Raw genomic sequence first — 14488 nt, forward strand, 5'->3', positions numbered from 1 at the left:
AGAAGATGTCACAATTCTGTCCTTAGTATCATTTCAACCACCAACTATCATGTGCAATGCTAAGCATACCTGTGTGCGGTTGAATGCCACTCTTGCAAAGACAGCTTGGGACACACTGGCCCTCTTCAGCTCATCTCTGACTTGCTGGTAGATATCTGGAGAGACTTCTACAGAAGAGTTGGTTGGCTCTGGCTTAACTGCTCTGGGAATGGGTGGATGGTTCAGGAACTGCTGGTTGATGGCTTGAGGATGCTGGTGAGCCAGGAGCCGGCTAACGGCAATCTGTTGGTTTATCAGATGGGCCATGGCTATTTGTTGCCTAACAAGTTGTGGACTGAGCTGGGGAGAAAGAAGACCAGGGCTCATGATGGGCTGTAATGCGGGCACTTGGTTTCGGATTGGAGTACTGTGGTGGATTTGGCTATGAGGAGACTGTTCGTTGGTTTTCCCCAAGGATGCCAGCTGGTTCATATTTGGTAAATGCATTGGACGCTGGCCCAGAACACAATAGTCTGAAAGGTTTTCTCGTTCCACTCTTTCCACTGTTAAGAGATAAAAAATGAAAATCCATCATTATTTTCATTGGTGCAATTTATTGCTAATATATGCAGTACAAAATTATCATATTTTTGGTATATTAATGACATAAACTTTTTTCATACGAAGCTGGAAGCCCAAGAGTAGAAGTGAGTTTTCCTTCCTTGAAAAATGTTATAATTTTTTCATAGGTGATATGAAAGCAATAATATTTACTACTTCATTTTTCTTCAGTTCCTAAAAGTAGGCATTTTATTGAATAACTAAGACAGAAACCACTAAGCATGATCAATTCTAAATCCTCTTGTATTCCCAAGCTCTCTCATCTCCCTCATCACCCTCTGTTATAAAAACACCAGCTGTTCTCATCTTCTGTAGTTTGTGGTTAATGGTGTAGTTCATGGTTATCAGGAAATGACAAGGACAACATCTCCTGCCAAATTAACTGCTATCTCCTAATAAAAATCTCACACAATAAGTATTATACAACTATGCGAACATTCATAGAAATATGTGCCATGAAGTATATCCTTTTATCTACTCACTTGCTATCTTTGGTATAGGAATATTCTGTAAAAATTGGATATGTTAATGATTGTTCTATGTACAAGGATAAGTTAGAAACAATATTTATAACATCTTCTTGACTTTTCAAGCTACCCCCCGGATAGCTACCTTATTACATTTTATTGCACTTTACTAGTGAAGATTTAAGGAATAACCTGGAAAGGCAGAAGCAAAAGAAAGTGAGTATCATATATGTTCAAGCATGAGGCAGAATTTTTTCCTCTCCCAAGAATATTTCCCAGGAAAGAGTGAATTAATCACCTCATAGTTAAATCCTTATCTAAATCTCTGTATTATGTTATTATGTAAAACAAAGGTTTGTTTGGAGAAAACACATTTAAGCTGAAACAACCTCCATCATTCCTAGTTTTAAATCCTTGCAGATGTAACTTAACAGTATCTGTTTTTTAAAGTAAAAATTCCAAACAGATTTAGTAATTATTTGTTATAGTTGCAAATGTTAGATATGATCATGCAAAAGACTATTAAGACTTTAAAGAACACTACTTTAGATGGTTACATGCTGGAAATCAGAAGTAGTCACCCACAGGGACAAATTTTTAAAATAATTGTCCCATTATTAGTAAATGATGCTGTAGTTTGGTATATGGTTTAGAGTGTCAGAATCATATTTTTATCAAAAAAGTACTAAGTCTCAAAAAGAACTTTCACAGAAATGGTGTGTGCTAGAAAATCAGGTGACTCCAAACACGGGTTCTGTAACGGCAGAGACATGAGTGCCAAATCACATGAACTTTAAGGGTGGAGAAAAGTAGTATTTAATTAATATTCTATGTAATATGTGATTTTAATATACGTAGGTGGAAGTTAATACATTAAAATATAAGTAATATTTGACCATTCTCCATATGCCTAATGGTTATTTTATATATTCAAAACTTCTCATTTGGGAAATAAACATTAGTGTCTTGGGATCACCTTATATTGAGACATATACAGTATTTATTACTGCTTTGCTTAAAAAAGCAAAGGATTGCTTAACTTACCTATGAACCCCAAGTAAGTAAAGTTTACCTTAGACTTCTTTAAAGTCTCAATTGCTAACTTAATCTTTTCCATGTAATTCATATCATTGTATTCACCTTTCCTTCACATCGTTCAAGGTGAACAAATTATGTTAATCTTATCCTTTTAAACGTAAGCATTTTTCAGTCATTGTATAATTAAACTTTAAGGTATACAATCTTAAAACCAAACCAGCACATGGTCGAGAGCCTTCAAAGGGTAATCTAACACAGTTTGCCTAGAACAGGAATCACTCTTAGGATTCCTTTACTAAAAGAAGTGCAGAAACCATGGACTGCTTCTGAGTAAAATTGTACTTCATAGACAGAAATACTTGGCCCTAGTAGACACTTGGTTCATTTTTGTTTAATTCCTTTTGAATTCAGCCAAAATAAAGGCAAATTAAAATGCTAAATTATGTGCTCAGGTACTTAAGATGTAAAACTGTTGTCCATTTCTTTTTCTACTTATATATAGAACCATCCTCTTATAGCATGCATTCTTTGACCAAAAGCTAATTTTCCAAAATTTCAGTATTTTCATTTCTCAATGGCTTAATTGATTGATTTGAGTAACTCAACTTTGATTGAGTTACTTTCTTGAAATATATCTAAATCACATCATTAACAAAAAGTTCTACTGACACACAATTATAGTGTTATAATATGCACACAATTAAGCATTAACGTCAGAGCTCCAAGAAACCTGTATGAATTGGTGCAATACGAATCTGAATAATGTCATTCCATATTCCTTCAAGATCTGCATAGTATGTTCCTTTTCTTATGAGTTCTCAGATCCTTAGAAATTCATATATTAAAAACCGGACTGTGGAAGTGTCCTTACAGACACGTAGTAACACCATGAAGTACTAAGTACTTAGAAAACCACAATGAAGGAATTGCAAAGGCAAAGGCCTACACCTCCAGGTGGAGGAAAATAGCCAGAGAAGCCAACCGCAGAGGCACAAGGGGAAGAGAAAGCCTGCCCCGTCCAGAGGAAGCAGACACTACCTTGCCTCAGCCAGTTTTTGTCTTTCTCATATTGTCATTTCTTCAGATTTTTTTTCAAGAAAATAGAAAATCTGGATTATTACATTATAGTGCCTATTATTCAAGCATTGGCAACTAAATCCATTTGCAATAAACACCAAACAAAACATTTCTGAAAACCAGACACTGCCCACAGACTACGAGTCTTAAAACGTTGCCTATAAGACAAAAGATACCCCTTAAGTTGTTAAAGAAAAAAATACTCAATGGCACTCATTAAAGGTGGTAAGGCAGACCTCATCCAGGACCATCGCAGTAGGTAAAGGGACACCTGCAATGGGATTTATAGTGGGGGAGAGAGAAGGGGTTTAACTCCTAAAACAGCATAACACATGGGAATTTATAGACAAAGAGCAAGGTAGGGATGGGTGGATGGAAAATTACTAAGAGGCAACATCAGGAGTAAGGGGAGTTCTGGCTAAACTGACCTAACCTGCTTCTTTGCCAAAAACATGCCAGGGTGTTCAAACATCACCTGAGGGGGGATGACAGGAGACGAGGAACCCAATTAGATATCGAGGGGTGATCAGATATCAAGGGTGGGGGTTCAGGTTAAACTGACTTAACAGGGTTCTTGCTCAAACTGGATTTTACAAGGAAATGCACAGATGGGCCATGGAGAAGATTTAGAAGACTGAGTAAAATTTGGTCAAATGAAGAACCTTTGTCAATGTTTTTCAGTCCCTGATAGCTCTACAAATAAAAGCCAGGAGAGAAAGAACAAAGGGAGCCTGGGTGGCTTAAGTTGGTTAAGCCTCTGACTTAAGCTCAGGTCATGATCTCACAGTTTCTGAGTTCAAGCCACGTGTTGGGTTCTGTGTGGACAGCTCAGAGCCTAGAGCCTACTTTGGATTCTGTTTCTCCCTCCCTCTCTCTGATCCTCCCCTGGTCTCTCTCTCTCTGTCTGTCTCTGTCTCTCTCTCTCAAAAATAAATAATAAATAAACATTAAAAAAAGAAACAAAGAAACAAAGAAAAAAAATCATCATCCTCACTTTTAAGAATGCCTAAAATCAAATACTCATCAACAAGCTACATCTCCACTGACCAGAGCAGTAAATGGTTTCAGTAAAAATTTGTACAGATTTTGCTAAATTTGAAAAGCTTTTTCATTTTTTTCTACCACTCTCATAAAATATCATAATAATTTTAGCCTCTAAAGCCACAGCAGGTGAAAGACAATGCTTTAAAAAAAAAAAAAAAAAGGGTCAGAGGAGCATCACAATGCACAAGACTCCATCTAAAAATTGAGTTTGGACATTCATTATTTCTTTTCTATTTCCCTTCCTTCCTTCCTTCCTTCCTCCTTTCCTCCTTCCCTCCTTCCTTCCTTCCCTTTCTTCCCTCCCTCCTTCCCCTTCTACCTTTCTCTTCCTTCCTTTCTCTTTTTACATTTATTTATTTATTTTGGAGAGACAGAGGGAGAAAAAGCCCAAGCCAGGGAGGGACAGAGAGAGGAGGAGACACAGAATCTGAAGCAGGCTCCAGGCTCTAAGCAGTCATTCAGATCCTGACGTGGGGCTCAAACCCACGAACCGTGAGATCATGACCTGAGCTGAAGTTGGACCTCAAACTGACTGAGCCACCCAGGTGCCCCTCTCTTCCTTTCTTTTTAAATTTATTTGAAAGTAATCACAATGGCTGAGGTGTAGACCTAATAGCAGCATGTGATTTTATGTTTTTTTTCTTTACTCTAAGGAAACATAATATTAAGTCTGTCTTAAACTAAACCAAACTCAGAGACAACACCTTGGCTCTGAGGGTCCATCTCAATGTCTGCAATATTTAGCTATGGGGGAAAAAAAAAAAAAAACCCTGAAAAAAAGTGAAGGATAAACGGTAGTCTTGCCTCTGATGATGAAAGCAATGTTCACATTCACAACCAAAAATCTTCTCAATAGAGCCAAACTGCTTACTTATTAAAGAGACATAAAACACACCACTTCTAGGGCTTTGAATCAGAGTTGTAATTTAATTCACAATGAATTTGATTCTACTGTTGCCAAAGTCCTGAAGGTGATCTGTGTGCCTGGGAAGGAATGATACCCCCACCTTCAAGTTCAAGTTTCTAAGTAGGATGTGGCTTGAAGAACTGTCAAGGCAAGTGGAGCTGAAATATTTCTATACCTGGTAGCTTGAGAGGCTTTCTGTAGCTCTTCTAACCTGTGGGAAAGGGTCTCCGTCTAGGGGCCTTGCAGGTGAACAGTTCAGATCTGGAGTCAGCTCAGGTTTCTGAGGAACTCAGAGTTCTAGGATATCTTACAGATTCCTCTGAGCTTTATGGGACTGAATTTAGGGAATGCGAAACCATTATCTAACCACTCCCTGAGCTTCTGGGATTCCATTTAACTCTGAAGTAGGAAAGCCCTTTGTAGTCCTGCTTTAGAACTGGAGGGGTTCCTAAAGCCTCCCCAAGTTCACAGAGTTGATGTTCTAACCAAGAGCACCATATGAACAGTAGCTATTTAGTGGCCATGATTGCTGGCTGCGACTGGTTGTTCACAGACTAGAAAGTCACACTCCTCCCATGGAGTAATCTGCATTACAATTAAAAGATATTTGGTGCAAAAATCTCATTTTTTCAATGTTTATTTATTTTTGAGAGAGAGAGAGAGAGAGTAAGGGGAAGAGAGAGAGGGAGACACAGAATCTGAAGCAGGCTGTAGGCTCTGAGCTGTCAGCAAAGAGCCCAACAAGGGGGTTGAACTCACGAACCGCGAGACCATGACCTGAGCCGAAGTCTGATGCTTAACTGACTGAGCCACCCAGGCACCCCGCAAAAATCTCATTTTATTTCAAGTGATTTTACGTTATATCCAGGAAGTCAAGTATTTAATTATAACAAATCCCTGATATATACTTATGTTTTATATACATTGTGTATTTCAGGTCTCTGCTGTATAGTCCTTGAACCATCAAAATCCTTATCACCTGGAAGACTGTTAGAAATACAAATTCATGGGCTCCAAATCAGAATCTCTCCAATGATTCTTACATCACAAAAGTTTAAGCACCAACATCTATATCATCTTTGTTTTTACTGATTGTTTTTTTTATGTTTATTTATTTTTGAGAGACAGCAAGACAGAGTGTGAGCAGGGGAGGGGCAGAGAGAGAGGGAGACACAGAATCCGAAGCAGGCTCCAAGCTCTGAGCTGTCAGCACAGCCCAACACAGGGCTCGAACTCACAAACTGAGATCATGACCTGAGCCGACGTCGGACGCTCAACCAACTGAGCCACCCAGGTGCCCCTGATTGTCTTTTGAGATGGGTAATTTTTATGTATGCTAAAGTTTGAGACTCACTGTTCTATGTTGTCTTTGCTTTTATACTGTTGTCTTTGAGGCTACTACACCAGACACTTATTAACTGTCAGTCTGTTGTCCTGTTTTTTTTTCCTCTAATCTTACTTAACATTCACTATATTATAAATGTATAAGCATTTAAAAAAATTTATCTGGGGTGCCTGGGTGGCTCAGTCGGTTAAGCATCTGACTTTGGCTCAGGTCATGATCTCACAGTTCGTGGGTTCGAACCCCACGTTGGGCTCTGTGCTGACAGCTCAGAGCCTGGAGCCTGCTTCAGATTCTGTCTCCCTCTCTCTCTCTGCCTCTCCCCCACTCATGCTCGCTCATGCTCTCTCTCTCTCTCAAAAATAAATAACCATTTAAAAAATTTTATTATCTGTGAAAAATCTTTAGTTTTGGTTGATGATAAATGTTATCCTGATTGGACCTGGTATTAAAAAGCTGTACTCAAATCCATACCTCTTATTAGCTGTGGGGCCTCCTTGTGGGGCAAGGTGGAGATTCTCTGGACATCAGTCTTACCACAGGAAAAATATTACTATCTCAGAATTGTATCAGTAAAGTTTAGATGATCAGTATCTATGTGAAAGATCTTTGTCAAAGCACTACTGTAAGTTTCAGAAAATCTCTGTATAATTATGATTAACAGATTAGGCTTCCCATTTCAAAACTTCCTGATTAAGACACGCTGACAAACATCTGCTGTTTCTCAAAGGTCACCTAAAGAAATGCAATCTTCTCTTGTTTTCAAGTCACTATGCCATGTTACATCATATCACTTTTAAAAATAATTCCTATACTTCAAAAGAATTCATTATCAATACAGAATCACATGGCCTCCCACCGTATACACAGGGATATGTTGCTGTTCAGTTTCTCCAAATGAGGCTTAATAGTTCATATTCTGGCCTTCAAATTGGGATGCAGAAGAATAGACGGGAAATAAAATGATATAATCTCACAATTCTTGAAATTAAACTTATAGAAATGCTACGCAAATACAGCTTTAAGTTTCAAAAGTTAATATAAAAAAATGAAAAAAAAAACTTAAGGAATAAAATATGCTCTAAATGTGTACATGTTACACTTACATCAACCAAAAGAAGGAAAATATATGTTCTACAGTATTTTTAAAAAGCAAATGTTTAATGTCTTATTTGTATTTCTCGGGGAATAAAAAGGCATCGAAAATGTCCAAACTTAAACACACACACACACACACACACACACACACACACACACACAGAAGTTTTCCTCTTTAGTTTACTGCTTCTCTCAGTTGTATTTCATTGTGTTTATTATGTCTATTTGCTATAGATGTTATGTAAAGTAAACCTAGTAAAATTTCAATATTCAAAATATACTCCATGACTAAATGCCCCAAAATATACTCAGAATTTAAAAGCCAAAGGAGAGGTGTCTGATCAGCATACATCAGACACCTGTCAATCACAGCAAGATGGCATAGGATAGGTGTCAGAGTAAACTGGGGTTTTTAAGGCCTGGGTTCTAACTTCCTGAGTGATTGAGATTACCTATAAAATAGGGAGGATTATCTGCAAATTGGTTTTAAAGCAACCTTCCAGGTTACTTACCTAATAGTGTCTTAAAGAGAATTGCTGCTAGGATTTTCAAAATAATTCCCTTTCTCAGAATACCTGCTTCTGCTTCTTGACTCTTTATGGCAAGAATCTAAGACTTTCCTAAGACATCTCTCTTTGCCAAACTCCCTATTGCAACAAGAATAATAGCAGTTTATGTAGTGACACTCATGGTAGATGTAGTATTGCTCTTGCAGGTTTATCTACCAATACTGCTTAAAAGACTGATACAATTTCCAGAACTATGAACCTCGTATTTTAATGCAAACCTTAACACAGTTGCTTTTGTGAAATAACTCTTGGGGTCTGTCCATACTTAGAAAGCATACAATGGATTGGGTAAAAGGTTTTGCACTGAGAAATTTCTGGAATTTCTGGCCTATGGATTTTTTTCCTTAAACTATTAAGATGCTTATGCAAATGTAAACGGATTAGCAGGAATGAGTGCTAATAGATTCCCTAATAAGGTAACACTCCAGTATTCCCTAGAACCTCTCTTAAAAGCCCTGGGTAGAAGAATATAAGCCAAAGAAAGCGGGGTGGAGGGAATGGCAAAATTTCTGTGACTCCTTCAACTCAGAAAGTACTCTGGAGTTGATTCTATAAAGGTATGACACAGGTTTGCCCCTGACACTCTTGGTAGAAAAGTTGCCAATCAAGTTGATAATTTCGAATTGGTACCCAAACCTTGGAGTGTAGACAAAAGATATTCCTGAATATATCACTGCTTCGGATTTCCAAACCTCCACCCCAAGTTCCTTGCTCCCCAACCCCTTAGCCCCCAAAACTTGGAGCCCAATTTTGAGACAATGATCCCAACTAATATCAGAGAGGTCAGGTGATCTGTTCAAGGTTGAATAGCTGTCCAAATGTAGATAAGTATTTAGAAATATTCAAAATGATTACAGCTGCTGGCTCTGAGCCTCATAAACATAACAAACAAACCACATGACCAATAAAACCTAGTTTTTTCTCTTTCTCTGCATAACTCAAAGTCAACTTCTCAGGGCCTAAATATGTCACAAATACTTTTTAATAAATTTCCTTTATAGGAAAATGTTTATGATGAGTGCAGAAATTCTCATATCTATCTTGCTCATGTACCTCTTTTACAACATACTGGCATTTCAGGTAACATGAAGCCCTACCTTTTATACAGTAGCTGAGGCACTGACCTAAGCCCTGGACATATCATTGTCATTGAACTCTCACAATAGTATGACACAGATATTATTATGGCCACTTTATTGAAGAAGCTGAAGCTCAGAAAAAATCATATCACATACGTATTAAAGAAAGAATCACATTCAAACCTATGTCTTTGGGACCTTAAAGCCTTTGTTCCACGGCTTCTGCTAAAATGCCCAACTGGGGGCATGTGGTTATTATTAATTTTAGGATTTGAGTCAGGACAGATCTACTTTCCTACAGAGAAGTCCTGCTGCTCTATTTGTATGTGCACACACGCTTGCACGAGGCATGTACACCCATTGGCAACATGAAGATGGATGGGCTATCTGAATGGTAAGGGTGCAACCTGATGCCTCTAGTATATGCCTTGTATACCCTTCTGATGTGACAGACTGAAAAAGTGGGTCAGTTCTAAAAATGATGAAATCACTGATTCCTCAACAATTGAAGTAGCTAATCACTAAAACAGGATTATTCACACTTGTTTATTGTTTTAATTCATAAGTACCTATTAATCAACTGTTATGTGCCAGAAATGATGCCAGCGCCTACAGATACAGTACTGAGTAATAGTGGTGTTACATAGTCAACCTATAGATTTGCTTCAGAAAATTTAACTGTTTGGTACACAGATGGGCCTGTAACACCTGTCTATAATTTAAAATGCATTTCTATGTGATGATAAAACATAGTTCCAATCAATCCCAATTTTATTATTAGCAATTTATTCTAGTCATATATATATATATATATATATATATACACACACACACACACACACACACACAATACATACTTGTATCATAATACAAATTCACACTCATTATACTTATTTTCACGAATCTGCAATTCTTTTATTTTTCTTGAAGCCAAAAAAGTTTTGTCCCAAAATGAGTGTCATCAGTATGGACTCCCACTTGACTGATGAAAGACATGAATCACACAATTGAGAGCTTTGGCAAGTACTCTTTATAAACTCTGTAAATATGAAGTATTTCTTTGAAACATGTAAACAACAAGAAGTAAAAGGGGGTATACATAGTCACATAATACAGGTAAGAACCTGATAACCCTGAGCAATCACAATAAATTCCTATATGATTGAACTATATGAAATTGGCAATATCTAATTTTAATCTATAAAAATAGCAATTTCATATGGTTCAACCTGCTATTTACTTTGACTCTTCTCTCTGAGGTGGGTTACATATTATCACTAATTAACCATACTATCCACCCAAGTCTTTCACTGACTTAAACTGTTTTTAAAAGGTGTCATGACACTAATTTCCCTGACAAATCATAACAGCACCCCTATGCCAATACTGAATATATGCCCAATCACTGAAAATATTTCTGATTTATTCTGTTCTAGGCAATAACTGAGGTACAAAGTCCATTTGTTATATAAAATCCATTTTCTGTTAACACATACAGACATGATTTCCAGAGCTAAAGCTAATATTCCAATATATCAAATGTAAATCCCACACCATTAAAAAACAAACAAACAAACAAAAATCTATTACCAGAAGAGTTTACTGAATATAATTAAAGAAAAATAGTAGGAGCTTGAAAAGACAGAAGGGTAAAAGGGGGAAAAAATAAGCTAAGTCTTTTAGGACTATGAAAGTTAAAGATTTGTTTTTCTCTAAATTTGTTAAAGAGAATCTGTCTCTGGGTTGAGAACTTGCTTGCAAAGTCTCTGCCTAGAGCAAGATATTCAGAGCCAACTTGTTAACTCCTAATAAAACAAGGCTTGGAAGGAAAATGCTTCCAGCCCCATAAGCGAAGTATACCAGCCGGCATTGTGATAATACCATATGACTGGTTTTCTTAGGTGTATTTTCCCCTTATTATCAACTTCCTTTTTCCATCATATTAAGATCCACAAAAACATATATATCTACCATAAAGCACTTGAAGCCGGACACCTTGGTGTTTTGGCAAAAAAAAGCTCATAGGACCTATTATGTTCCATGGAAAAAGTGAGTATTATCCCACCTCTACGCCTACTGTAATCTTAGCTGCCCCCTCCCCATCTGAACACTAGTGTCCCTTTTGGTTTCAAACAATGCTTTATCATAGTTTGATAACATTGGTCATTTTGAGTATTCCTGTAACTCTCTGTACAGGTTAAAGTAAGTTTTATCTATTTATTTTTGTTCTTTATTTTAATCTGAAACTATAATTTCAGAGGTGAATATACCACGATAGAAAAAAATTGCATTTCAATAACTTTATTGTTTAGGAGCATTCTCCCTTTGCCAATTGGCATTCTATGTGTATTAATTCTTAAATTCAGACTATTAAAGAAAAGTTAATCAAAGAAACAATAAACCCATAATTCATTCTTTTCCATTGGCCATTGTGTTTGCTTTTACAGGACTTAAATGTCTTAGACCATTATTTTAAGGAAAATATTCAATAAACTAGCTGGAAAAACCTTAAAGGGATGCTTTTTGTAGGTCTCTAATTTTTACTTAACAAAGGTATTACTGTCTCTTTCAGTAGAATTGACTATTGCTAAATCTTTACTTCAATAACTAATTAATAGAAAAAAAAAGAATGATTTTAACCCATTACTAATTTGCTAAGGACACTTGTAATACGAATTAAAGGCAAAGATTATATTTTTCCTCAATTAAGACATCAGATAGCAAATAAAATTAGTCACAATATCACATGTGTAAAAACAAAACTGTTTTAAATGCATATGTTCAAATAAGTTCATATATTAAATTCAATTCTATTACTATTTAACAAAATAAGTACCTACAATGTTCAAAGTCCTATGTTCACAGGGCTTTTGAGGAGGGCACAAAATGGATGTGTTCCTGAGATGTTTTTTCAAAACACTTTTGGTCTAATAGGGGCATTATTCAAAAGTTAGTCAAAATTACTATAAAACATGAAACTTAGAAAGATGACAGCTTGGAAAGTCCAATGTTAGAACTCATAGCCTGACTTATTCTCTGAGTCCAGATTTGTCTGTTCCCTTGGGAGTTCAGGATTCCTATGTTAGATAATCTCAAATTCTTGAAAAAGGTGAAATGAATGCCTATCATCAGTCAGGTGAATAGCTTGTAAAACAATGTCTAGCACAGGCAATTATCACGTTAGACCTAACATCTTACATAGTACTTGTACTTAGCTCTGAGCACCTTGTGAACTTGATAAGTGCTTTTCAGCTTTTAACTTTGTAAATCCTCCAAGGAAAAACAAATAGTTTTTATTTAATTGATCTAGAAACCAAAAGAATTCTGATTCTAATCCATTGATTTCCCCCAAATAAGATGATGTCACCACAGTCATACCAGATTTTTAATCAGCTAGACACTTCCCGGTCTACATACAAAAACTCATTTCACAACTGTAGATTCTTCATTCAGCACCACCAGATCTATCTTTGTTTTTGAGTTTCTCATTTTGTTTCTGGGCAGGACAAATGGAAATCGGAAGCTTTGAGAAATCTAAAGCATACCGTAAGGAAAAGGTAAGAATTAACTGAAGAGACCTGAACCACTGTAAACCCTTAACTATGTCACCTTGTTCGGGTCCCAATGCTCCCATTGTTGCCCAAATATGGTTGGTCCAGAACCTATTTCAGGCATTCTCCTCACCAATCCCCATCCCAGCCATTCTCTCTTTTACTGATGGTTAATCACAACAGCCACCTATGGTATGATCTGCTTCATTCTTTACCTGTCACTCCATCTCCAAAACCTGTCTTGTTCATCTCCTTTCCTTTCCTGCAGATTCTAAAGAAGATATGGCTATTCTCTTTCTTTCAAAGGCAAAGCATCATCTGTGCCTCAGATCCCATCCCTTCCTAGTTTGTGAACTCTTGCTTAGCACTCTTCTTCCTCTCCAGAGTCTTTGGCCTCCATTGGCTCCATCCTCTTTCTCCTGAATATTGGAGAGAGGTGGGGAGTGTAGTTTACACTTATTCCTAATGCTGTAGTTAGCTGCTTTTATATCCTTTCCTGACTAAGTCAATATCTGCTCTCATTTCCATGCCATATTCCCTTCTGAGATGCATATATGTTCCCCTTGTTATCACACTACAAAGAAATAGCTCTCTCCAATGTCATTATGGTCCCCTTTCTGCCAAAGCTAAGAACCTCCAAATATATCTTCTCCTCCTCCTCCTCCTCCTGGTACCCTTGATAACATTTCTCCACTAGTAACCCATCTTGCCTTGGCTTCCATGAAACCTCACTTTCTTCCCATCTTCTTAACCCAAGGCCATTTTCCTTTCAAAGCTTCCAATCCCCTCATGTTCTCATCTTTTTTTAGAGAATGTTTTTTGTTTTTTGTTTTTTGTTTTTTTTTTGGTGGTATTTTAACTATCATGTCGAAAACATTGGCTCCAAAATTTATCCTCTAGTCCTGTCCTTTGGTCAGCTGGTTCCACATCTTGAATGGCCCAATGGATATTTCTACCTAGTTCATCAACTCTCACTGAAGTACCCGCAACCTCAATTTATATTGGCCTATTTCTGTCAAAACCATCAAAAGTCACTTACGCTCAAAACCTTGGATTCTACTTTGATTTCTTTTTCTCTTTCCCACACATATTGCATTGGTCACTTCTCTCTTTCTCACTGCTGCCACCAAAAGTCAAGGCCACACTTCCCTATCTTCACTTCCATATATGAATGCAATAGACTTTATTTTGCCAACTTCCCCAGTTGCACATACTGCCCTTAACCTTCCCACCTACCTCTCTCCTGGTATACACACTCACCCCACACATAGTTTTAGATGAATTCTAAAGGAATTTTTTTTTTAAGTTTATTTATTTTGAGAGAGAGAGAGAAAGTATGAGCTGGGGAGGGGCAGAGAGAGAGAGGGAGAGAGAATCCCAAGCAGGATCCATGCTCAGCATGGAGCCCAATGCAGGGCTCAATTCCACAACCCTGGGATCATGACCTAAGCTGATATCAAGAGTTAGACACTTAACCAACTGAGCCATCCAGGCTCCCCTAAAGAAATTTCTTTTTTAAACCACCATTTCCATCATATCACTCCCAATGATGGAGTGTTTTCACCAATTCTCAATATACCTCAACTGAACTTTCAGAGTTCCCCAAGGTAAGCTCGCAACCTTATTTTTCATCATTATAACACAAATGTTCCCTATAACCAAATCCCAAAAAAAAACTTTGCTCATTTCCTAATGTTTGATGCTATCATTAACCCC

General features: G+C 37.2%; 1 protein-coding gene across 2 annotated transcripts in view; it reads right to left on the minus strand.

Annotated features, from left to right (window-relative positions):
• The window catches only part of SATB2 (SATB homeobox 2), a 203128-nt gene that overhangs the window by 74739 nt on the left and 113901 nt on the right, over positions 1-14488 (minus strand). For both annotated transcript variants that reach the window (XM_030327422.2, XM_030327421.1), the window contains one exon: positions 70-542. In XM_030327422.2, coding sequence (XP_030183282.1) covers positions 70-542 — 473 coding nt within the window. The remainder of the gene's footprint in view (positions 1-69; positions 543-14488) is intronic.

Source organism: Lynx canadensis, chromosome C1, assembly GCF_007474595.2.
Source record: "Lynx canadensis isolate LIC74 chromosome C1, mLynCan4.pri.v2, whole genome shotgun sequence".
In the NCBI taxonomy this organism is placed as follows: Eukaryota; Metazoa; Chordata; class Mammalia; order Carnivora; family Felidae; genus Lynx; species Lynx canadensis.